The sequence below is a fragment of the Neophocaena asiaeorientalis genome, unplaced genomic scaffold (assembly GCF_003031525.2).
Source record: "Neophocaena asiaeorientalis asiaeorientalis breed wild unplaced genomic scaffold, Neophocaena_asiaeorientalis_V1.1 scaffold148, whole genome shotgun sequence".
In the NCBI taxonomy this organism is placed as follows: Eukaryota; Metazoa; Chordata; class Mammalia; order Artiodactyla; family Phocoenidae; genus Neophocaena; species Neophocaena asiaeorientalis.
Window position 1 is genome coordinate 4,450,349 of NW_020174050.1, and position 26,126 is coordinate 4,476,474.

Below are 26,126 nucleotides of genomic sequence, written 5' to 3' on the forward strand. Positions count from 1 at the left end.
CTCCCAGGACCTCTCTGCCCCAAATGCGGCTCCAAGCTGCTGTGTGAGGTGGGCAGAACTGGAGCCCTTCTGCCAGGAAAGGAACATCTGAGTACTCCTCACGTGTGATTCTCTGATGCTGCCTGTCACATACTGTGCACACCAACAGAGACGACTGCTGGAGCCAAGCCCTGCCGTGCACGCTGACAATGAGCTCTGGTTTGGCCCAGATCACACCCCAGGCCCTCTGGGCTGTTTCTGCACAGCTACACAGAGTCCTCTCCCAGGGTCCATCTCCCTGAGTTTCAGTGCCTAGCCACTGCAAATACTAGCAGCCCCACCCAGCAGGCCTTTCAGGCTGGGAAGTGCAGCAAGGTGGAAGCTGTCGGCACCAGACTCTCTCCACTCAGCTCCACCCTGATTGCTAGCAAGCCATAGTAAAGGGTTAGGTTAACTGTTGAGGAGGACATTTAGTATCTGAAGAGAGAATTTGTTAAACAGACGGATAAATTTTCTCCTAATTTTTTCAGACGAATCATATAATCATAAAGTGTTAGCTTGGGGGGGGCAGAGTCAAGAGGGCAGTGTGGGAAGATGCCGAGTTAGGTCTCCCCACAACTAGGGTGCCTGCTGTCCGCTGATGGGGGACCCTGATGGCCAAGGAGATGGGAGAAACCCCCAAGTGAACAGGTAGGACGTGGGGGGACTGAGGGGGGAGGAGAAGTGGAGGCCAGATTGGCGCCCCTGAGGCCAGGGAGATCAGGAGAGGTGGGCAGAGGGGCCCTCCAGGAGGATTGGGAGAGGAGCAGAGGGCAATTGCCCACCCACTCAGGCCCGAGGAGCCTGCTGAGCTCCCAGGCCAGTCCCCTGCCCCCCAAGCACCCCACCCCCACCCCGGCTGCATTGGTCCTGGGGACATAGGAAGGAGTCCGGGGAGATCAGGAGAGGCAGGCAGGAGAGGACCTCCAGGACCAGAGGAGCGGGAGAGGAGAGGAAGGCGTTTGTCCCTTTCACTCAAGCCCAGGAAACCTGCTGGGCTCCCAGGTGAGGTCCCCCACCCTCTGAGAGGTGGTAGGGGGCAAGCCTGGGCCCCTTCTGTTCCGTTGAGCCTAAGCCCCACCTCCTACAGACCCCAGGGCCTTTTCCAGCCCTGTGGGTCCTGAGCACTGGCCCCACCCAACACCCAAACCTTGCCCTTGCTTAGGCCCCACCCTCCAGAGTCAAGGCGTTTACACCCCTTTTTTTTTTGCTTTTTTCTTCTTTTCCCTCCTCCCCTCTTTTACTATTGTGGTACTGTTGTACCTTCTGGTTGTTGTTTCATCTATATTTTAATTTTTATATTATTTCTAACATATCTGTTAGTTTCCTAGTCTAATTTTACTTTTTACTTTGCTACTGTTCTCTTTTTTTTTTTTTTTTGCCACCCCACGTGGCTTGCGGGATCTTGGTTCATGAGCTGGGGGTTGGGCGACAGCTCCTGTGGTGGGAGCTCTGAGTCCTAACCACTGGGATAACAGAAATCTCAGACACCTCAGAGAATATTCATCAGAGTGAGGTCTCATGGAGGTCCTCATCTCAGCACCAAGACCCAGCTCTATGCAACAGCCTACAAACTCCAGTGTTGGAAGCCTCAGGCCATACAACCAGTAAGACAGGAACACAATCACACTCATTAAAAAAAAAAAAAAAAGAGAGATGGCAAAAAATAGTCACAGATGAAGGAGCAAGGTAAAAACCTACAAGACCAAATAAATGAAGAGGAAATAGGCAATCTACCTGAAAAAGAATTCAGAGTAATGATAGTAAAGATGATCCAGAATCTCGGAAATAGAATGGAGGCATGGATTGAGAAAATACAAGAAACGTTTAACAAAGGTCTAGAAGAACAAACAAACAATGATGAACAACACAGTAACTGAAATGAAAAATACACTAGAAGGAATCAATAACAGAATAACTGAGGCAGAAGAATGAATAAGTGAGCTGGAAGACAAAACAGTGGAAATAACTACCAAAGAGCACAAGAAAGAAAAAAGAATGAAAAGAATTGAAGACAGTCTCAGAGACCTCTGGGACAACACTAAACACACCAACATTCGAATTATAGGGGTCCAAGAAGAAGAAAAGAAAAAGAAAGGGTCTGAGAAAATATTTGAAGAAATTATAGTGGAAAACTTCCCTAACATGGGAAAGGCAATAGTCACCCAAGTCCAGGAAGCACAGAGAGTCCCATACAGGATGAACCCTAGGAGAAGCACATCAAGACACATATTAATCAAACTGACAAAAATTAAATTCAAAGAAAAAATATTAAAAGCAGCAAGGGAAAAACAAAAAATAACATACAAAGGAATCCCCATAGGGTTATCAGCTGAGTTTTCAGCAGAAACTCTACAGGCCAGAGGCAGTGGCAGGATATACTAAAAGTGATGAAAGAGACAAACCTACAACCAAGATTACTCTACCCAGCAAGGATCTCATTCAGATTCAAAGGAGAAATCAGAAACTTCTCAGACAAGCAAAAGCTAAGAGAATTCAGCACCACCAAAGAAACTTCTCTAGGTGGGAAACACAAGAGAAGAAAAAGACCCACAAAACCAAACCCAGAACAATTAAGAAAATGGTAATAGGAACATACATATTGATAATAACCTTGAATGTAAGTGGATTAAATGCCCCAACCAAAAGACACAGACTGGCTGAATGGATACAAAAACAAGACCCATATATATGCTGTCTACAAGAGACCCACTTCAGACCTAGAGACACATACAGACTGAAAGTGAAGGGATGGGAAAAGATATTCCATGCAAATGGAAATCAAAAGAAAGCTGGAGTAGCAGTACTCGTATCAGATAAAATAGACTTTAAAATAAAGACTGTTACAAGAGATAAGGAGGGACACTACCTAACAGTCAAAGGATCAATCCAAGAAGAAGATATAACAATTGTAAATGTTTATTCACCCAACATAGGAGCACCTCAATACATGAGGCAAATGCTAACAACCGTGAAAGGAGAAATCAACAGTAACACAATAATAGTAGGGGACTTTAACATGCTACTTACACCAATGGACAGATCACCCAAACAGAAAATAAGTAAGGAAACACAAGCTTTAAATGACACAATAGACCAGATAGATTTAATTGATATCTATAGAACGTTCCACCCGAAAGTGGCAGAATACACTTTCTTCTCAAATGCTCATGGAACATTCTCCAGGATAGATCACATCTTGGGTCACAAATCAAGCCTCCGTAAGTTTAAGAAAATTGAAATTGTATCAAGCATCTTTTCTGACCACAACGCTATGAGATTGGAAATCAACTACAGGAAAAAAACTGTAAAAAACACAAATACATGGAGGCTAAACAACCAAGAGATCAGTGAAGAAGTCAAAGAAGGAATAAAAAAATACATAGAATCAAATGACAATGAAAATACGATGACCCCAAACCTATAGGACACAGCAAAAGCAGTTCTAAGAAGGAAGTTTATAGCAATTCAGTCTCACCTCAAGAAACAAGAAAAATCTCAAACAATCTAACCCTACACTTAAAACATCTAGAGAAAGAAGAACAAAGAAAACCCAAAGTCAGTAGAAGGAAATAAATCATAAAGATCAGAGCAGAAATAAATGAAATAGAAATGAAGAAAACAATAGCAAAGATCAATAAAACTAAAATCTAAAATCTTTGAGAAGATAAACAAACTTGATAAACCCTTAGCCAGCCTCATCAAGAAAAAAACAGAGAGGACGCAAATCAATAAAATTAGAAATGAAAAAGGAGAAATCACAACTGACACTGCAGAAATACAAAGGATTATAAGAGACTACTACAAACAACTATATGCCAATAAAATGGACAGCCACGAAGAAATGGACAAATTCTTAGAAAGATACAATTTTCCAAGACTGAACCAGGAAGAATTAGAAAATATAAACAGACCAATCACAAGTAATGAAATTGAAACGGTAATTAAAGCTCTTCCAACAAACAAAAGTCAGGACCAGATGGCTTCACAGGTGAATTCTATCAAACATTTAGAGAAGAGCTAACAGTGATCCTTCTCAAGAGTTTGATCCTTCTCAAACTCTTCCAAAAAATTGCAGAGGGAGAAACACTCCCAAATTCATTCTACGAAGTCACCATCACCCTGATACCAAAACCAGACAAAGATAGCACAAAAGAAGAAAATTATAGACCAATATCACTGATGAACATAGATGCAAAAATCCTGAGCAACATACTAGCAAACAGAATCCAACAACATATTAAAAGGATCATACACCATGATCAAGTGGGATTTATCCCAGGGATGCAAGGATTCTTCAATATACGCAAATAAATCAATGTGATACACCACCTTAACAAATTAAGGAATAAAAACCATATGATCATCTCAATAGATGCAGAAAACGCTTTTGACAAAATTCAACACCCATTTATGATAAAAGCTCTCCAGAAAGTGGGCATAGAGGGAACCTACCTCAACATAATAAAGGCCGTATACAACAAACCCACAGCAGACATCATTCTCAATGGTGAAAAACTGAAAGCATTTCCTCTAAGATCAGGAGCAAGACAAGGATGTCCACTCCCACCACTCTTATTCAACATAGTTTTGGAAGTCCTAGCCACGGCCATCAGAGAAAGAAAAGAAGTAAAAGAATACAAATTGGAAAAGAAGTAGCAAACTGTCACTGTTTACGGATGACAGGATACTATACATAGAGAATCCTAAAGATGCCACCAGAAACCTACTAGAAAACAGTATGGAGGTTCCTTAAAAAACTAAAAATAGAACTACCATGTGACCCAGCAATCCCACTACTGGACATATACCCTGAGAAAACCGTAATTCAAAAAGACATGTACACAATGTTCATTGCAGCACTATTTACAATAGCCAAGGCATGGAGCCTACGAAAATGTCCATCGACAGATGAATGGATAAAGAAGATGTGGCACATATATACAATGGAATGTTACTCAGTCATAAAAAGGAGTGAAATTGAGTTATTTGTAGTGAGATGGATAGACCTATAGTCTGTCATACAGAGTGAAGTAAGTCAGAAAGACAAAAACAAATATCGTATGCTAACACATATGTATGGAATCCAAAAAAAAATTGGTACTGTGAGAGGGGGAAGCTGGGGTGAGGTGAGAGTAGCATCGACGTATATACACTACCAAATGTAAAATAGTTAGCTAGTGGGAAGCAGCCACATAGCACAGGGAGATCAGCTCGGTGCTTTGTGACGGCCTGGAGGGGTGGGATAAGGGAGGGTGGGAGGGAGGTTCAAGAGGGAGGGGATATGGGGAATATGTATATGTATAGCTTTTCACTTTGTTATACAGCAGAAACTAACACAGTATTGTGAAGCAATTATACTCCAATAAAGTTCTATTAAAAATAAATACATAAATAAAGTGTTAGCTTTGGATGGGACTCTGGAGGTCATTTGAAGCAATCTCCCAATAAAAGATACACATAAGGGAACTGAATTCCAGAAAAGTTAGATGTTTTATCTAGAGCTACTGCTCTTTGGTGACTGTACTATGAATACAAAAATGTAATTTGCTTCCCACTAAATTATGAGTCTGATAGACTAGGAGCTGACAGATTAGATTACCAATAGGCACAGACCAATTTGAAATCTTTACTAAGGTAGATTGTGTCTAACTAATAAAACTTTATCTTTATGTTTCAGGACTAAAAACTGCAAATTGTGTTGAGAACATGGGTAAGATATGCTCTAGACTATTTTCTCTGCAATGGGAATTTTATCAGTGTTATTTCTCACAGGAATAGGTCAGAGCCACGCCACTGTTCTGTCATACTGTCAGCCATTGTCTTCTCAAGGCTGAGTTGTGCTACTGCTACTACCTTTTCAGGGGGAGGGTACAGGAGCCCACCCTAAGCCTATCCCAGCCTTGCCTGTGGCTGTTCTCTCAAGCATTGCATTTGCCTTGCGCAGGCAGGGATCATGCCACTCTGACCCTAGCCTATCATTACAGGACTTTGACTCCTGAATACCCCTCCATGACTCCTATGCACAGAGTTAGACTTGTATTCCTTTGTTTTGACATCTTGGGAAGTAATATTTGGGAGACTGATGAAGGATTCCTTCCCTCATCAGGGGAAAGACTGGGGAGACAGAACGGTAATGTGGTCTGTTTCCTTTTCCTCAGGGAAAAATGGAGAGTATAACAAAAATAGTCTCTCTTAGAGGACCATGGAGAAGATTTGGGAAGGTGAACAGGAATTCTAAGAGTAGTCAGGAACAACATTATCAAATTAGGCTCAAAAGATCTGAACCAAAGTTGACAGGAAATGCCTTGGACTGATGCATGCTTTGGGTGGATCCTTTTGAAGATTTATTTAAATAGGTTGAAAATAGGGGTCCATTTCTAGCTGTCTTCCTGGCTAGTTTTTCTTTGAATTCTTCTTAAAGTAATTAAAATGAATCTATATCCATTTATTTTTGAGACTGAAATTTTATATTTCTCATATTGCCATATTTTGCCTGTATCTTGACCGAACCTGACATTCACATCTAAGTATAGTACTATGTAATGAAAACATGTTTGTATTTCAGAATATTTTCAACACATCAGTGTCTACAACTCTGGTAAGTATGCTCTATTTTTAAAAATAATGGATGTTTATTAGCTACACGGATGTTTAATAGCTCTTTCCTGTTCAGCAAATTCAATTCTTAGCTGAGAAAAAAGAGTACTTTGCATATATGAAGGAGTAACCTGGCAGATATGCGGCGGAAAAAAGAATCCATTCTGGGGAAATTTACCCCCTTGCAAATGAGAGAGTTGGCTCTCTGGAGATCTGAACAATATGGAACCATTCTAGGGAGTAAGGCTGGGCGGACCTGAAGGGCTAGGCACTCTTGACAGGTCTGAGGCCTCTTATGTATAGCTCTATTCTCAGTCATTGAGATTAGCCTGTGTGACACCAAACAACCAGATGAAAGTAGAAAAAGTTAGTCATTTGCCTTTTTCAAGTAAGGTGATGTTTGGTATCATTTGACTAAAACATCCGGGTGATTAGACGCTTTCCCCAGCCCCTAAGTTTCCACTTACGGTGATATGGCCCAAATCACTTCTTTGCATTTAAGTTCCTTGTTATGTATTTGGCCCGTGTAGCTACAATAAGTTTTTCTTTATTGAAGAGAGAAAAGTATCTGGCCTTTCCTTAAGTATGCAGTTTACCTGACGTTTGGAAGATATTTCCTGTCCTTTTGTGAAGCATTTCATGCCCCTGAGGACTTGCTTAGTAACACTTCTTATTGGCAGGGCAGCCGCAAGTTTTACTGGTCACTTCACAGGGACTTCAGCTAACTCTTCAAGACAGACATTTTTCTAGCTTGTGGAGATCGCTAGGAGACTTACTGTGTATAACAGTTTCTCTTAGTAGGAGGGTCCAGAAGAATGTTCCAGCCCAATTAGCCAAGGTGCATCTAGACTGTGGCTGACACTTAAATTTAGTAGCATTAGCTTATTGGATATATCAGATGGATCTTTATGGCCATAATTACCTGAAAATAGTTCTGTTCCAACTGTGGTAACTCCCAATTACTTTGTTCTATCGTTAAAACTGGTACGTTTCTTTTTGTAACTTAGGTGTGAAAAACCAGAAACTTGAAGACCCTGGTAAGACATTTTCATAAACTCTAGGGGCTTACATTTGTAAGACAGCTTCCTGAGGGTGGGAGCAGGTGGGCATGGTAAGGAAAAGTGGGAAGAAGGCAGAACCCACATTAGCTTACTAGTTTGGTATATAAGAGACGCTCCTGAGTTCCAGATATCCTTCTTTATAAGGACGACCCAGCAGCTCTGTCTGTCTCCTATCTAAGAATCCATAGGTCATCCCAGCGGAGCAGTTAGAGACATGACATAAGAAACTAGTTCTAGAGAATTTACTATCTTCTGCTTTAGGCTAGCTGTTACATGGATAGAGGAAGGTGTGACTAATTATTCCACAAACTCTGTAACATAGGGTGTTCATCAGGAGCATAAAAAATGGCATTTTTTCCTAAATTAAAATGATTTTATATATGTATATGTATTTCTGTTTTTAGCAATCTGAGTAACAAATGCTATTAGCTATATCCATCTGATTATTTAGTATATTCCAAAGTATGACTCATTCCCAATTTTTTTTTGTCTTTCTTAAAAATGATATTCTTCAAGGGTGCTGGGACAGAAACACTCTCATAAATTACTGGTGAGATTATAAGTTGGAACTTTTCTGGAGGACAGTTTCAATAGTATGTATCACTAGCCTTAAAAACGTCCATACCTTTTAACCTAGCTATAACACTTTTAGATATTTGTCCTAAGGGAATAAACATAAAAATTTGTGTACAAAATATGTACAGAAATGTTTATGCAGCATTATGGTAGCCAAAATTTATAAATAACCTTAGTATCCAACAGTTGGGTATTGTTAAATAAATTATATCCATACTATGAAACACTAACCAATTTAAAAACCATGTTTTTGAAAAATATCTAAAGATATGAGAAAGTACTTATAATACAGTGACAATAAAAAAAGGATAAAAACAAACTCTACTCAGTACTCTGTAATGGCCTATATGGGAAAAGAATCTAAAAAAGAGTGGATATATGTATATATATATAACAGATTCACTTTGCTGTACACCTGAAACTAAAACATTGTAAATCAACTATACTCCAATAAAAATTTTTTAAAAGATAGGATAAAAACAGCATATGGAGTATACTATCAAATTTATTTTAAAATGTCAAACGGTATAAACTTCCAGTTATAAGATAAATAAGTACAGGGGATGTAATGTGCAACATGACTATAGTTAACAGCTGTGTGGTGTATTTGAAAGCTGTTAAGAGAATAGATCCTACGAGTTCTCATCACAAGGAAAAAAAAACATTTTTTCCTTTTTTTTTTTTCGGTATCTGTATGAGATGCCGGATGTTAATTAAACTTATTGTGGTAATCCTGTCACAATATGTGTAACTCAAGTCATTATGCTGTATACCATAAACTTATACAGTGTTTTATGTCAATTATATCTCAATAAAACTGAGAAAAATAGTAAAAAATGTATATGAGCATGTACATATATATATATATAGCAAAGAGACAGGAAATATACCAAAATATTAAGACTGAATAGCTCTGATATCTGGGATTATGAAAGTTTCATTTTTAAAAATAAATCATGACAAATGTAGGTCAGAGTCTTAAAAAAAATCAACAAGAGATATTTTGCTTAATCTAGGAGAGTGCCTGGATCACTAGCCATAGTTCTCACAGTAAGTTAGGCACCAGTGGGTTAAATCTCTTTCCCTTTTCCCCAAAACTCTAAAAGCTTTGAGAGTGGGTCATCTCTCAAAGCTTTTAGAGTTTTCCACTGTAAATAGCTATATAAATATAAGGTTAAATTTCCAAGCTTACTGCGTTTATCACTAAATATTTCCTATTCTCATCTTCAGGAATGAAAAGCCAGGAGTCCACAGTCTTACCTGGTAAGTGATCTTCTACTTACTCTCAGAGACTAGCTACAAGGTTAGAAGGAGGCATGAGGACGCCTAGAACTAAGGACGTTACTGGACATGGAGAGTTTGAGGAATAAGTTAAGTCAAAACAGAGGGACTCTAATTATTGAGAGATTATTATGTTCCATGCAGTAATGTACTGAACAGTTTTATAATGTATCACCTTTAATCACCACTTACTACAAACCTACAAGGTATTTCTTTTGCGTAAATAAGGAAATGAAGGTCAGAGGGATTAAGCCTGTGCAATCACAGAGCTAATAACTATAATGACAATAGAGCTAAACCAAGCAGAGTCTTAGACCCAGTACTATTTCATTTAAAAACCGATGTACTGGGACTGACTGCCTTATGAAGATAAGGTTGGTCAGATAATGAAGTTCTTGAACTCCACCATAAGGAGTCTGGGCTTTGTCCCGTTAGAGAATGAAGAGCAATTGAAAGGTGTTTTTGTTGTTACTGTTTTCTTTTTCCTTTTTTTGGGGGGGTGGGTGGGGTTGAAGATGGGGGGAGGTATAGACCAAAGGGAGCATTAACAATGCAAGATAGTTGATTAACACTAACCAATATTCATTTCTGTCTTCAGGTGTGAAGAGCCAAGAAGCCACCCAAATACCTGGTAAGGCAGCTTTGTTTACTTTCTTGGCCAAAGTATGAGAAGAGAAGGATCCCCCCGTGTATTAAAGAGAATATTGTCATGACATTATTATTCATTAATATTTCGCTTACTGCCGCCTACCGGTCATTCTACAAAGATTTAGCTGGGGAAGAGAGTAGAAAAGTACCTTTCCTCCCTAGTGTTCATGCCTTCCTGGAGCAGGAAAGTTAGCTCTGCTTGGGGGCATGGCTGAGGGCAAGGCTGCTGGGACCTGGATGCATGCAGTCCAGCCTTAGATTCTATAGCTAAAGGTACTCAAAAGAAACTTCAACTTCATGCAAAAGCTAACTGTTAGCTTTGGCTAATAACATCTCAGCATCTAGGATCGCCAGGTAACTAAGCATAGTACTCTCCTGGCATAGAGGCAGACTTAATGAGGCACCATGGCAGAAGGCTCCTCTGAGTTTGGCATGGATTTGCACAGTGAGGGTTCATGTAGCCAGAACTTTCAAGTAAAAAGCCAGAAACTACAGTGCAGCGGGACCTTTGGTGCTTGTATCTCTTGAGTTCACGAGACGAGAAGGAGTTTGGAAATTGTACTCACTGGAACAAACTGCAAGTCACTGAAAATTTCTTTCTCACGTAGGAATGAAAACTCCAGAACCTTTTTCACTACCTGGTAAGCAATGTTAGGCATGCTGGAGAGGAAGCTGCCAATCCGGGGAGCATAGATATAATTGTCACCATTAGATACGCAAGGGAGGCTAAGTACTTTGCACAACAAGATCACGTGAGTGAGTGAAGGACCCAGGTCTCTTACCTTATGACCAAGTACCTGTTTCTTAAAACTTGTGGTTCCTCTAGTGTTTTTCCAGTATACTTATCATGACACATTTAACCTACCTTCAAGATATAACCATGAAAGCAGGTATTTAAAAAGTATGAGGCTGTTGCTGAGGGTGGGGCCTTGAGTTTCTGTGGCCAGAGAAACTGAACAGTATGACTCCTGTCAAGTCAAAAGGGCCTCAGAACTCACGCTTACAGGGGAGGAAAAAAATGAAACGGCCCTCAAACTTAATTTTTTTCCTGAGACAAGAAGAAGTTAAAAAAAAAAAAAAGTGGACATTATCTAATATTTTACCAGAGAGCTATGGACAGTAATAAGACTTGTCTAGGCCTCAGAATTGTCATCTTTCAAAGGTGGCTAACACGTGTCATGTTACCTTATAGGGCTATCTGTAAGGACTATAAAAACACAAAATCTCAGGGCGCAAGCCCCTATCTAATGGTTCAGTCCTGCTTCCGAGCTCATGTAGTGTTTTGAAAATAATTTGTGTTAGGTTTTGTTATTATGGAATGATCATCTGTTAAGGAAATTAGATTGTTGGCATCTGCTAAATGACATCCATCCACACAGTACTGAGTCTGCCTCACGTTGCTGCCTTTGGATAATGTGTGCTGTGTACAGAAACAGCCGTTCCCCACTCATGATCTAAAGCACTTGACAGACCCAGAGAGAGAGGTTCCAGCAATACTTTTTATATTCACCCAGATCGGAACTGTTGGACTTACTTGGCCGCGACTTTGAAGTGAACCTCTCATGACACTGATGACACACTTTGTGTGTCTACATCTCTTCAGCTCGCGGGACCTGAGTTTGCATAGTACTCTCGCTGGCACCTTACTAGGCGCCCCGGCTGCATGTGGAGGGTGAACGCGGTCTGGTCCGTGTGGACAGACAGACCCAACTTCATGAAGTTTCTCCTCTGCCATTTTCCTCTGGGTAACTTTGTGTAGAGGTAAATTTATTTCACTTTTCTGCACCTCTGCTCCCACATCTGTACAATGAAGAAAATTTCTGTCTTGCAAGACTGATTAAAGTCCTAATGAGATAAAAGTACTGGCAAAATGAATGGTGCTTTAAAATAGTAGTAAATGGTAGATGCCTTTGTTATCATCTGAAAATCTGTTTTTTATTTAGGAATAAAAATGTTACAACTGGGTGAAAAACCTGGTAATAACTTCTTTTCTGGGGGTGGAGGCACCTGGGGTTCTGAGTCCTTTACCATAATCGTTCAGTTAGCTCCATCTTAAGGGGGATGGGGAGAGGACACTTGAGCTGCACAGCTTCTGACACCCCAGGCTGCAAGCCAGAGGGGGAAATGTTGAGAACTCCCTTCAGTGTGTGCAGCAGGCTGCTATCGTGGTTCCCTGGGTCAGGCAGAGAAAAAGGCAGCTGACCTGAAACTGGGACAGTTGGCTTCCCGCTGTGCCTGTCTGTTCCAGAATGGGACAGGAGGCTTCCCAGGGTGCGCAGGCTACCGTGAGAGAATCTGTAGTTACAGGAATAGCATCATCAAAGAGGTGTGTGTGAGAACCGTACAGTGTAGGACCATCCATCCTGTGCCCTTTATCTCTGTGTCCTCCAACAAATAGGCCACTCAGTTTTGCTGGGACTGTTTTGTATTGTGCCCTCTCCTAGAAAGCTGTGTGTAGTGCAGGCTTTTTAAAAAGTGGTGTCAGAACATTTACACAGGATCTCATATAATCCAATAAAAGAAATATTGTTATCGCCGTTTCAGAGATGGAAACATGGAATATGGGAAGTTAAGGAACCCGTCAAAGGCTAGGATGAGACAGTCAAGACCCAAACTCTTCAAGTTTTGTTCATTTTCTGTCACATGACACTTGTCTTCCAGCTAGATGTAGTTATAGAAAATACACCTCTAACCTGGGCTCCTAGAATTGGCATTTGGCTTCAAAGCCGTCAGAATATGGCAATATTGTAATATTTCAATGCTAACACACTTGGAGTTAGAATAGCATAGTAAGTAAGAGCAGAGGGTTTGAAAGCAGGCATTGCTACCACTGATTACCTCTGTGCTTTTATGCAAGTTTGGGGGAACTTCTGTATAATATGGATAACTCCACTACCTACTAGGAGTGTAACAAGTAAAGGTAATAATGTACATAAAGCATTTGGTCAACGCGTGACACACAGTAAGCATTCAGTAAATGATTAGTGCTATGGTTGTGTTTGGGAATCTGAGTTCAACATGTAGAAAAAAGACTTTTCTTTTTTAACAAAGTTTAACCTTTCTTTTAATGGAAACACACACACACACACACACACACACACACACACACACGGTAAAAAATTTCAAAGCATGCAAATGTTTAAACACTGAACCCTTCCCCCAGTCCCACCTATACCTCTAAAACTAATGCCCTGCCCCTCAGTCCCACACGCAGAGATAACCAAATTAGCTTAATCATTTAATCAGATTTTTCTCTTTGGGATAAATCTGTATACAATGCAGTTAACTCAAAATCTGTTTATATTTTAGAAGACAGAAGTCAAGATATCAACAGTCCTGGTAAGAAATATCTCATTTCCTTAGTTGATAAATGTCTGTTTCTGCAATACAGAAAAACTGAGAAATTTATTTTCTCTCAATAAAAGGAACAAAATCTCAAGAGTTTAAAGCATCATAACAGAGTATAATGTCATATCCAAATGCTTGTATGTGCAAATGGGGGGGGTGCAACTTGATTTTGCTTCTTAAGCACTCATTTTCAACTGTGTATATAGACTGTACTTTTTCGAGCAATGGTTCTCAACCCTGCAACCCAATTCTCGCTTTTTAGAACAAAGATTTTATAAAGGTATCCTGAAATAAGATTCATAAATAAGTCCCACTTGCACCATAAAAAAATCAATATAATGTCCTAACTGTATAACAAAATTATATACATTTCAATATGTAAATGCCTAGATTATTCTAGAAGACGTCATGAAGTAGATTGTATTTATTTACACAGAGAAATCTGGATTTAAGAGAGAGGATTGGAAGCTATTCTTTACAAATATAAGAAAATGAAAGTGAAGAAATACCAGGGGCACTAGAATAGAAACCAGTGTTTATTAAAACTATCCAAAAATATTTTGCATATATGTAAAACTTAGGTTCTGGGTTTGAGCATTATAAATAGGTTTTTAACATATATGTCTAGCAGTGCATTTGAAATTTATGTGCAAGGGGGTCGATTTTTCATTGTGCAAGACTGTCGAGAGCACTGCAGAATACTAGCCCTCTACTTCCACCCCAGTGCCGTGACAATCAAAAATATACTCTGACAAATTTCCAAACTGCCTTAGGGGGCAATGCAGCCCCCTTGAGAACCACTGCTCTCTAGTAACAAACTAATGCATGAGTGCATCTGCTTGTCCGTTTTCCCCACCTGTATACATATAACTGCGCATTTATAACTATGGCAAGTAAATTTATGAGTTGAAGGTTTTTATAACATTTACTAGTTATTTCTCTTGTTTTCACTTATGTGAGTGGTGATCCCATTTGGATATTTCCAATCAGTCTTCCCTTGTACAGTCTAAACCAAAACACAGCCAGAAGTCAGATATCTGAGTTAAGGGCAGTGTGAAACAGACCATCCTGAGATGGCTGTACCTGGACTCCACTGTACCTCTCTCCACTAGTTCAGGTGAAAGGGAAGCAGTTTTCTCCAGAGTAGTGTTTTATGTATAGAGGGAAAAAAATTTTTTTTATCAGTTTGCAGGGCTGTTTAAAAAATGCAATTTTTTACACTGTAAAATATTACATTGTATATTGGTAGAATATGCATATGAAATATACTGTCTTGAAATAGAAAAGACACAGAATTAAACTTCATCTTGCATATACAGAAAATGAAAATTTTAAATTGCCAAGAAATTCTAGAGAACTTGAACAAAAAACTACCTTGTCTACATAGATACTAAAACTGTGAAATCTTAGATAAAACCTAGATCAGCACACCCTGATGGTATATATGAAAATACAGCCCCAAATCTGTAATGAACTATATTTATTTTAAAGTTGTCCTGGTTAGAGTTACTTCATGTAAAACTCAACCTTGAATGTTCACATATTCAGGATATATGGTGTAGGTGGATAAAACTTGATACTAAAAATGACATGTGTCAATGACTATGTCTTCTTCTTAACAGCTCCAGGTCCAGGTCCAGTTCCAGGTCCCAAAACCCATACCTCCGCATCATCTGGCAAAATGCTCCTTCCACCGTTTGGGACATTCATCATTTTAATCAGTGTTTCTGCTCTAAATCTCTGTTGCTCTGTAGTCTGATACATTCTTTTTAATTTTTGCGGGGGGGGGGGGCGGGTGCTGATTTATTTATTTATTAGACTCGAGTGCTTTAGTACAGAACGGTACAGAGATGTTTGTGCTTCAATACTTTCAAACACTAAGATTCTGATAATTTCAAGGTAAACAAGTTTCAAGACAGACTAGCTTTTTGATACATTCTTTATTACTTGAAATATGCTACAGGCATCCCACAGAAATCATCAAAAGGAATGATGTATTTTTCACTTGTTGGCCAAAGTCATTCGATAAAATGAGAACTACATATTAATGTAATTAGCAAATTCAGGTAGCTGACCCAGATGTCACAGAATTCATTTTTCATTTATTTCGATATTAATCTTACGATTGCCAAAAACCGTATACTTCTGATTTAATTCAATAAGACTTTTATTAGCTATAATTTCAGTAGAATTGCTAGATATTAAAATGTCAGTAATGCTAATGGTTAACCTGAATTTAATTGCTAATTAGAATTTAAAGGTGTTCTACTTATCTTTAAAGGATCAAACTTTGACTTCTATTCAAATAGTGTATTCTTTCAGTCTCTTCATTTTCCTTCTATATATGAACACCTTATATTGTTATAAACACCACAGTTTACCAAGTATTTCACATACGTAGTCCTTAACTCGAACCTCATGTTAACCCAGGAAGGCAGCCAGTACTGAATGAATATGTGGGCTCAGTAAGCAAGGAAAATGAGCACAGTACAGTAGTCTTTTACCCCAGGTATTGTGGTGGTTGAAAAGTAATTGATTTAGGCATGGGCTTTGGTAACTGACACTTGTTTACACTGCCAGTGTTTCAGAAAAGGACTTAAGGCCACTTTCAGAGATTCAGAAAAAAGACATGAAATCTCAACTAGGTGTTAGGGGTTCAGTGTGCTTTAATTCTACCATTTACCTCTCTTCATGTTCAGAATTTTGAGTGGACTTACCACAAGAACCATTAGCCAGTTCACAGAACGTCTATAAATTGTGCTGGAGAACACAACTTAGTCCAGAGGCCAAAGTTGGTCTTTTCTTCTCATTTCCACCCAAATCTAGAACTTGGTTATCAGTTGCTTGGAACACAACTCAGGTACAGACCAAGTCCAGTTATCTAACCAGCTACATGAACAAGGACCACAGGCCTTGCCTTACACATGCAGTCACCAGCAGGATCAGAGGCTAACTGGGCCTGTCTTTAAAAGGCAGACCCCGAGCCCTATCTAGGGCTCGTGAAATTAGAAACCTAACAATACGAGAGGACAAAAAATGAAAGGCTAGAGAAGTAAGCATGGTATGCATGATTAGCCATCTGCCCAACAGGGAATGTGGCTCAACGAATAATAGTTCTCATCTATTAGGTCACCAGCTCTTCCTACAGTGAGGGGGTGTGCAGAGGGGCAAACTCCTTCCACATTCGGCTACACGGATGAGAAAGATGAGAGGTGTTACAAGAAACAGCCCCGTGAACCTTGTTTGTGTCTCCTACACGACTGTTAGCTAGCTAGTCTGCATCCTGACAGACTCCTTCAGTGGGACCTCAGAGGGAGGCCTCTGGATATGCAGTGCCTCACTCTCCTTGCCATCCTCATAATAAACACACACAGTGGCACGGTTCACGGGGCTGTTTCTTTTAACACCCCTCATCATGAGACAAAGCATTACGCAGAAATGCAGAGTTAAAGCATTCCAAGAGGGGCCAAGATGATGCAGCCCAGGTGTGCAGTCTGTAGTCAGAAAAATTGTTTAAAATTATCTAGTTGTTAAAGAATCACTATTGCACATTGTCATGTGTAATTCACATTTTCCAGTGTTTTCAGATACTAATGATGTATTAGAGAATTCTTTATCCTGGATGATACAGGAAGTAATTTTTATTTGCTGTACCCCAGTCAAAATATATCAGTATTGATATACTTTCCTTAGAGGGTAAAGTCAGACTTAAATCCAGGTTAAAACTGAAATTCTTGAGCTGTGATTATGATTTAATATTTGTGTGGACATGAATGGCCATTCTCCCAGAGCCAAATAAAGCACCAGACAGAATTATTATAAAAGTAATTATAATCAAGAATTTATTTATAACTTTTCATCTTTTTTAGAAATAAAAAGGTTTAAAAAAAAGTTGTAAAAATGATAAAATGTAATTTTGTTATATCCTAATTGCTTAGGTGTGTTCTGTAAATTCCAAATAAGTAAAATAATATAAAAATATATTTTCAAATCTTTATAGAATGAAAAGAAAACCACATTAATCATTAAATACTCTCGGATTTTCTTTACTCCTCCCACAGATGAATTCACAAATATAAAAACTGACATACATTTACATTCTGAAGTACAAATCTCCAACAGCCAAGTAATTATACAGTTTGTTATGTGCAAAGTAGACATTTCCTATTTACTTGCTATGGAGAGCAGAGTACAGGCTCAATGGAGAATAATCATTAAACAATGATTATTTTTAAGAATGCTGTTGTAAAAATATACAATAGGAAATATTTTTGGTAATTATGTACTTCTTTTTTAAAGTAATTACAGCTTTTAGATGTAAATCTTTCAAAGGCTATCTCTGAAGAGCAGTGAAGTGACAGTTACTTCAGATTTGATGAATAATAATTTGTCAGGAACCTTCTCAAAAACCAAGTCAGGAGAGAGGATTGTTTTCTTTCTTTTCCCCTCCACGTGGTCAGTTTCATTCTTAAGCAAGGTCTGATGATATAACAAGAAAATGTATTTCACAAACCTTTAACACAAGTTTGTGAACTGTCAACTGAAGACACCACCTCTGATGTGGATGGTTTCATTCAATCCATGTTCTACCAACTTGATATCTTCTAAGTCATCTTTTATGATGCTAATCAAGTGGCTAAGGCCTTCCTGTTGTTGTTTCAAATGCTAGAAGGAATTTAAAAAATATCAATGTATTTCTTAAACTGCACGCTACTCACAGGAAAAAGGCTATTTTTCACTATTTTACCAGCAACACAGCACTTAGTGGCTGCTCTCATTATCTGCATATTTAAACACTTGTACTATATGTTTTGCTAATACTTTTAAATACAGTAAAATACTACTGTAAAAAGCAATAAAATCAAATATACAATGAACAATATCTGTAACAGAAATTTTACAAAAGATGCAGAGTTTTAAAGGTTCCTTCTATCAACCTTTGATAAAAAACAAAGGTATATTAAAATAATGCAAGAAGGTACTCAAATATAGCTGACTAGCAAAATAACCATTCTGAAAACTGAGGATTTCCATGTTTTAAAGTACAAACTGATAATAGTGATATAACTACAACTGCTAGCATTTTAAAGAGTCCTTCCCAGATGTTAAGGCAGCTTGAAGAGTTTCATGGGTATTAACTCATTTAAAATCCCTTTGAGCACACACTTTGGGGGTACCATCATTACCTCTTCTCTACAGATAAAGAAACTGAGATACAGGTGATGAGCCATGATGCTTCAATTCCAAAACAATATACTGCTTTTCATCGTCTTAGGTAGGTGTTTATATTATTCCCAATTTTACTGCATAAACTCTTTTATATAGTTCTTTATTCCAATATGCTGGAATCTTTCTCAGTTAATTTTATTGTAAATATGAATATAATCAAGTGTATGTATACTTTTCGAGATCCAGAAGCCAAACTAATTTTTAGTTGCATATAACGGCAATATCCATTCTAAAGCACATAATAAAATCAGATTTGTTGATGACATTTATAACTACCTAAAATCCTCAGGGTCATACCAACCTGCCACGCCAATTAATCCTACCTAATGTGTTCCACAAAGTTTACCATCTTAATATATTTTTTTAGACACAGTTGATGGTTGGATAGCTTTTATTAAACCAATCTATATTTATACTAATGAAACTAAGCTAGAGCAGTACGTCGCAACTTCTTCATAGAAAGCGAGCCTTAGACAAGTGGTTGGAGGTTTCGGCTACCCCAGCCTACACCCAGGTCCCCTGAGGGCTGACAGGATCGGTAACTCTACATATTTATAATTGATATGTGGCATCATGTAAGTTGGGAATATGTGATATAGAGCAGTTACTTCTCAGACTTTAACTGTGCATACAAATCACTCTGTGATCTTGAAAAATGCAGCTCCCGGAGGTCTACAGTACGGACTGAGCGTCTGCATTTCTAACGACCCCCCAGGTGCCGCTGCTGCTGCTGCCCACACACAGCAGCAGGGTCTAGGGTACTTCGGTTGTCTGTATTACCTCAGGATTCATCGATGTGTGGGACAGGGGAAGAGAACGATTAACTTTTTTTTGGTGGGAAAATATACATAACATGTCCATTTTAACCATTTTATGTCCAGTCCAGTAGCCCTGAGTAAATCATGTTGTGCAACAATCACTACCGTCTATCTGTTGAACTTTTTCATCTTCTCAAACTGAAATTCTGTACCCATTAAACACTAGCTGCCCATTCCCCTTCCCCTCAGCCCCTGGCAACTACCATTCTACCCTCTATGAATTGGACTACTCTAGGTACCCCATGTAAGTGGAATCATACAACTTTTGTCCTCTTAAACTGGCTTATTTCACATAATGTCTTCAAAATTCACCCATGTAGTGTGTGCATGTGAGAACTTCCTTCCTTTGTAAGGCTAATATTCCATTGTATATATACCATATTTTGTTTACTCATCCACCTATGGACACTTGGATTGCTTCCACTTTGGCTACTGTGAATAACGCTTCTATGAACACGGCTATACAAGTAATCTGTTTGAGTCCCTACTTTCAATTCTTTTAGGTATGCACCCAGAAGCAGAATTGCTGGACTATATTGTAATTCTATGTTTAATATTTTGAGGAACCATTTTCCACAGTGGCTGCATGCACCATTTTTACACTGCTGCTAGCAGTGCGTGAGGGTTCCATTTTCTTCACATCCTCTAAACCCTTGTTATTTTCTGGTTTTTTTTTTTTTTTTTTTTTTGGATAATAGCCATCCTAATGGATGTCAAGTGGTGAATTCACCTTTTTAAAAGGTGACTCTAGTGCAACACTTACCTGCTTGATTTCTCGCAACAGATCTGCATCTATGTAATATCTTTCTTCAGATTTGACTGCTCCAAAATGATTCTGCATCCTGATCTGGGACATCAGTTCATTCAGTCGGCCCTAAAAGTAATAAGAGTTGAGGAACTTCCCTGGTGTCACGGTGGATAGGACTCGGCACTCCCAATGCAGGGGGCCCGGGTTCAATCCCTGGTCAGGGAACTAGATCCCACATGCATGCCGCAAATAAGAGTTTGCATGCCACAACTAAGGATCCCGCCTGCTGCAACTAAGGAGCTGGCAAGCTGCAACTAAGGAGCCCGTGTGCCAAAACTAAGACCCGGCACAACCAAATAAACAAATAAATAAATAAAAATACTGAGTTGAGTTACAACTGCTCACAACAGCAACCATTTCTAAAAGAGAATGTTTTATTTTAAAAGGATAGGTACTACTCTAATTAAAAGTGTCAATTCTCCCTCTGTACATTACTTGAAACACTAATACAAGCCCAAAACATCATGATTAATTAAGAGTCTACTTTAGAAAGGAAGTTTTGATTAAAAAGAACAAATACTTAATAAAGAACAAGTATACAAAATTCCTCTTTTTGAAGACCAAGTAACATTTCTCTGCAGATCCACCTGAAACAAATTCTAGCTTTATGGTCTTATAAGTGCTTACCTTAAACTGAGTAGGGGCATTTAGTTCACACTGAATTGTATCTAGCTGAACTCGCAACTGCTCTTCATCAGCTTGGATGGCATACCCACTCTTCCTCTGAATTTCCTGTTTGATGAGGACCTATACAAAGAAAACCCACCAATAATGATAGAATCATCTCTTTTCAGTTATGCAAGTAATTTTATTACACATCAATTGTTGAAAGAAATTAGCTGAATACACTAACAATAGTTAGAATCATTAACAGTTCAAGATTTGAATTATGTTTGCCCATTTTTATTAGGCAAGTTACATTAATTAGTTTCTTTTAATGACTACATAATTTCATGCATTATTAATCAATAAACTCAAGTGTTCTTGAGGGGCATATATTTTATTTCTAGTTTTGACACTATGAACAATGCTGTAATAAACATTTTTGTATATATATCTGTATTTACTGGTATAGACCCCCGGGAATGAGACTGCTGGGTTTAAAAGTGTGTGTGTTCAATCTTTAGAAGCTGCTAGATTGCTTTCCCAAAGATCCTCCTGATGAGTATTAGAGATCATGCAAATTTTTTTAAAAACCTACATTCCCTTGAATGTATTTTTTTTTTGGCTGTGCCACTTGGCCTGTGGGATCGGCAAGCAGGATCTTAGTTCCCCGACCAGGGATCAAACCTGGACCCCCTGCAGTGGAAGCACAGAGTTATAACCACTGGACCACCAGGGAATTCCCCCCTTGAATGTTAAAGGACCATCGTTTAATGGTTAAGAACGACTTTGCATCTGTTCTTCTGTGAACTGCCTTTATACATTCTTTGCCCGTATTTCACTTGGGGTTTTTTAGGTCAAATTATAGGATCTGTGTATAATACAAACACTACAACTGAAATCAGTGCTGTTTGCAAATTCAAATTTTTCTTTTTCTGAAATCACTTGACTATTGACAAATGGCTTCTGTTACCTTTTATTATACAAAATTTTCTAATTCTTACATAGTCAGTTTTGTTTTACAGTTTCTGGCTTTCTAAGAAGCTAAAAGTCTCTCCAGTCCCTAGGTTGTACATGCAGCCTCATAAATTTCTTAGAGTTAATAAGCCTTTAATACCCCTTATTTTTGTATATGGTGTGATACAGTGGTCTAATTTTATTTTCCAGATGGATAGCCAGTTACTCTAGCATTACTTATTAAATAAACCCACCGAATTGAAATACCACCTCTGTCATATTAAGATACGTGTGCATCTATTTCTGGATTGTCTATTCTTTTCTATGGATCTTTACATCCAATCCTACACCAATCCCATATTGACTTGATTACAAGAGCTTTAAATAGGTTCTAAAAAGGCAAGTCCCCTTCACTATCTTTTTTCTTCCCCCCAGCAGCTATTCTCAAAACAATTATCTTTATTTATGAACTGAAAGATTTTAATCAATTTTTTTAAAGTTGTAATTCATTTTTAAATTTTATAAAGTAGATATTGTCTTCTCATCCAAGAATATGGTTTATCTCTCTATTTGTGAAAACCTTAATTCAGATTGTATATTTTCCTCAAATTTATTCCTAAGTATTTTACAGTTTTTTCATAATAGTGAATGAAATATTTTCCCATTTCCATTAATAGTATAAAGAAACACTGACTTTTGTACATTTACCTCATATTGAGCCACCTTGCCACATTAATTCTACAGTTTATTTCCTTGGGTTTTCTAGATATACAATCATGTCATCAGCAAAAAGAGATGATCTCTTTTCAATGTTTATACTAGTTAACTACCCTGCTCATTACATTTATGAAAACATATATTTTCCATGTGTTGCTATGATAAATTATGCTGATAGATATCCTGTTATAAAACCAACCCTCCATTCCTGAAATAAACCTTACTCAAAGTATATTCCTTTAGAATTTGATAAATAGCTGGATTCTCTTCACTTATATTTCATTTAGAATTTCTGCATTTGTTTTCTTTGGTCAGATTTATTGAGGTATAATCCACATACAACAAAATTGACCCTTTTTAGGTGGACAGTTCTATGTATTTGGACAAACACAAGTTCCCATCACCACAGTCAAGACACAGAACATTTCCATCACCCCAAAAAGTTCCCTCCTGCCTCCTGTAGCCTTCTCTCCCTTACCTCCTGCTCCTAGCAACTACTGATCTGTTACCCACCTCCAGTTGTACCTTTTGCATGAATCATATAAATGGAATCATACCATATGTAGCCTTTCAGTCTGGCTTCTTTTGCTTAGCATAATTTGCATCTCTACTAGAATTATCTGTTTATAAATTTTTGTTTTGGGGTACTAAAAACAGAGATGTAAAATGCTGCCACTGCTCTGAGAAACAATTTGGTAGTTCTTCAAAAAGCTGAACATAAGAGTTACCACATGACCAAGCAATTCTCATCCTAGGTTAATGCATCCAAGAGAAACAAAAGCATAAATCCACACAAATACTTGTACACAAGCATTAACAGCAACATTATTCATACTAGCCAAAAAGTGGAAACAACCAAAATGTTTATCAATTGATGAATAAATTAAAATGTTGTATAGTCATACAATGAAATATTATTCATCAATAAAAAGGAATGAAGTGCTATTACATGCTACAACATGAATGAACCTTGAAAATATTATGCTATGTGAGAGAAAGCCAGTCAAAAAATACCACATACCATATGATTTCATTTATATGAAGTGTCCAAAAGAGGCAAATCCATACAAACAGAAAGTGGTTGCCTAGGGCTGGGGGGGTTCGGGATGAAATGGGGAGTTGCTGCTAATGGGTATGGAGTTTGTTTTTAGAGTGATAAAAATGTTCTAAAACTGACTGTGGTGATGGTTGTACAAAACTATGAATATACTAAAAATCACTGAATTACATTAAATAGGTGAATTGTATGGTATATGAATTATATCTCAAACTGTTTTAAAAAATCCATATTTTTCACTTTGTCTGAAATAAAGTAACTTTGGAATTAGCTCTTTAATGGTTAGACAAAATTCAGCAATGAAACTATCTGACCTTGGTGCTTTTTCCATGGTTGATCTTTAATAACTTTCCCAATTGCTTCTATGGTATCTGTCTATTTAAGATTTTTCTCAGTAGATCAATTTTGCTAGAAAATCATCTGTTTTCTCTAACTTCTCAGTTTACTGCTGTGAATTCCATTGCAGTATTTTCTTATTCTCTTGTGTATATCTATGATAATGTCTCCTTTCTCACTTCTAATTTTTCTTTACCTTCTTCAGGCTCATGAGTCTTTTATTCCTTCTTCAGACTCATGTTTCGCCATTTTAATGGTCTTTTTTCCTTCTTAAATTATTTATTTATTTGGCTGTGCCGGGTCTTAGTTGCGGCATGCAGAATCTTTTAGTTGCAGCACGTGGGATCTTTTAGTTGCAGCGTGCAGGATCTTTAGTTGCAGCATGCGAACCCATAGCTGCAGCATATGGGATATAGTTCCCTGACCAGGGATCAAACCCAGGCCCCCTGCATTGGGAGCGTGGAAGTCTTAGCCACTGGGCCACCAGCGAAGTCCCTTAATGGTTTTTTCAAAGAAACAGCTTTTCCATTTAATCTTTCTATTATGATTAATTTTTAAAATTTATTTCACTTTATCTTTATTTCTCTCTTATTGGTTTCTGTTGGCTTATCGATAGTATTTTTCTAACTTAAGATCAGTAATAAGTTCTTTACTTTTTGCATTTGTACTTTTAAAAATGAAGATCTTTTTAAGGTTATAAATTGTCCTCTGAGTGCAGCTTTTGCTGTATCCCATTGATTCTGCTATATAATGTTTGCTTTCATGATAATTTCAACTTTTGTTGCTATTCATTCTTTTACTTCCTCTTGTTAATTTGCAAGTTCTGTTGTTTTTCATTCATTAACAGTTACACTCCCTTTTCTAGCACTCAAAATCAAAACTGTATTTTTCTACTATTTTTATGAAAACCAGATATTAATGATCTGATGCATACTTTTCTTGCACCACGATGATTTTTTTTTTCACTGCTTTCCCCCCACCCTCTCAATAAAATGCTAATTTTAGGATATTTTCACGTTCTTCACCCAGTCCTGTAAGATCTCTCCTCCAACTTCCAGGTTTTAATGAGAAAGTTTGGTACTTTTAGTTTCAGACTATTATTGTTATTTCCTTTTAGTCTGTTTTTTTCTATTGTAAAAAATCCATATTTAGCATTTCCATCATGTATACAAGTCTTATAAATGTTGGAAAAAAGTCCAGATTACTACCTGTAAGGTTCTATGGGAAAGGTCCATGAGTTTCCTCTTGTATTGTGCAATTTTGGCCATAGTTGTAGTTTGATTCTTCTGTAATTCACCAATATCTTCAGATATGATCTGTTTTTTTAAAAAAAAATTTTTTAAGGTAAATCAAATATACGTATCACAACTATTTATCTAGTTTACCTATATGCAAAACATGAGCCTAAGATTCATCTTTCAAAATATAAACTCTTTTCCTTTAAATCTCCTTTTATATTTCTTCCCCTTTTGTACATTTAAAAATTAAAAAGTACCATTCAAAAATTTCTTTAGAGCTCCAGAAAGTTTAGTGATGAGGCAAAGTGTATAGAAAAATAATATACTTCTTGGGCTTCCCTGGTGGCACAGTGGTTGAGAGTCCGCCTGCCGACGCAGGGGACGCGGGTTTGTGCCCCGGTCTGGGAAGATCCCACATGCCACGGAGCGGCTGGGCCCGTGAGCCATGGCCACTGAGCCCGCGCGTCCGGAGCCTGTGCTCTGCCACGGGAGAGGCCACAACAGTGAGAGGCCCGCGTACCGCAAAAAATAAAAAGAAATTTAAAAATAACACACTTCAGAAATAATTAAGGAACTTGAAGTAATACTGTAGAACAGAGCCAACAACCAGACCATTAATGGAAAAAGTTAAGATCTATAAAGTGACATGCAGGAGGGGCCTAAAATGTAGTATATAGTCCAATATCAACTGTAAAGGAATATTATGGAGGGATATGCTCACAGTGGAGGGGAAAAGGAAGGATATCACACAACTGAAGACATTTTTATGTCTCTGGATCTTTGATTTGCTCTTTCCCTAGCCTGAAATCCTACTGTTCCACCTTATGAAAG

General features: G+C 38.1%; 2 protein-coding genes across 2 annotated transcripts in view; one reads left to right on the forward strand and one right to left on the reverse strand.

Annotated features, from left to right (window-relative positions):
- ART3 (ADP-ribosyltransferase 3 (inactive)) overlaps nt 1-15,291 on the forward strand; it is a 35,455-nt gene extending 20,164 nt beyond the window's left edge. Inside the window, exons 3-11 of the mRNA XM_024754162.1 lie at nt 5,699-5,731; nt 6,587-6,619; nt 7,626-7,655; nt 9,486-9,518; nt 10,135-10,167; nt 10,793-10,825; nt 12,128-12,160; nt 13,494-13,523; nt 15,155-15,291. Coding sequence (XP_024609930.1) covers nt 5,699-5,731; nt 6,587-6,619; nt 7,626-7,655; nt 9,486-9,518; nt 10,135-10,167; nt 10,793-10,825; nt 12,128-12,160; nt 13,494-13,523; nt 15,155-15,291 — 395 coding nt within the window. The remainder of the gene's footprint in view (nt 1-5,698; nt 5,732-6,586; nt 6,620-7,625; nt 7,656-9,485; nt 9,519-10,134; nt 10,168-10,792; nt 10,826-12,127; nt 12,161-13,493; nt 13,524-15,154) is intronic.
- Nucleotides 15,292-17,352: 2,061 nt separating this feature from the next.
- NUP54 (nucleoporin 54) overlaps nt 17,353-26,126 on the reverse strand; it is a 30,278-nt gene continuing 21,504 nt past the window's right edge. The window contains exons 9-12 of the mRNA XM_024754182.1: nt 25,266-25,373; nt 21,015-21,134; nt 20,343-20,453; nt 17,353-18,197 (exon numbers count right to left, since the gene is read on the reverse strand). Coding sequence (XP_024609950.1) covers nt 18,069-18,197; nt 20,343-20,453; nt 21,015-21,134; nt 25,266-25,373 — 468 coding nt within the window. The 3' untranslated portion in view covers nt 17,353-18,068. The remainder of the gene's footprint in view (nt 18,198-20,342; nt 20,454-21,014; nt 21,135-25,265; nt 25,374-26,126) is intronic.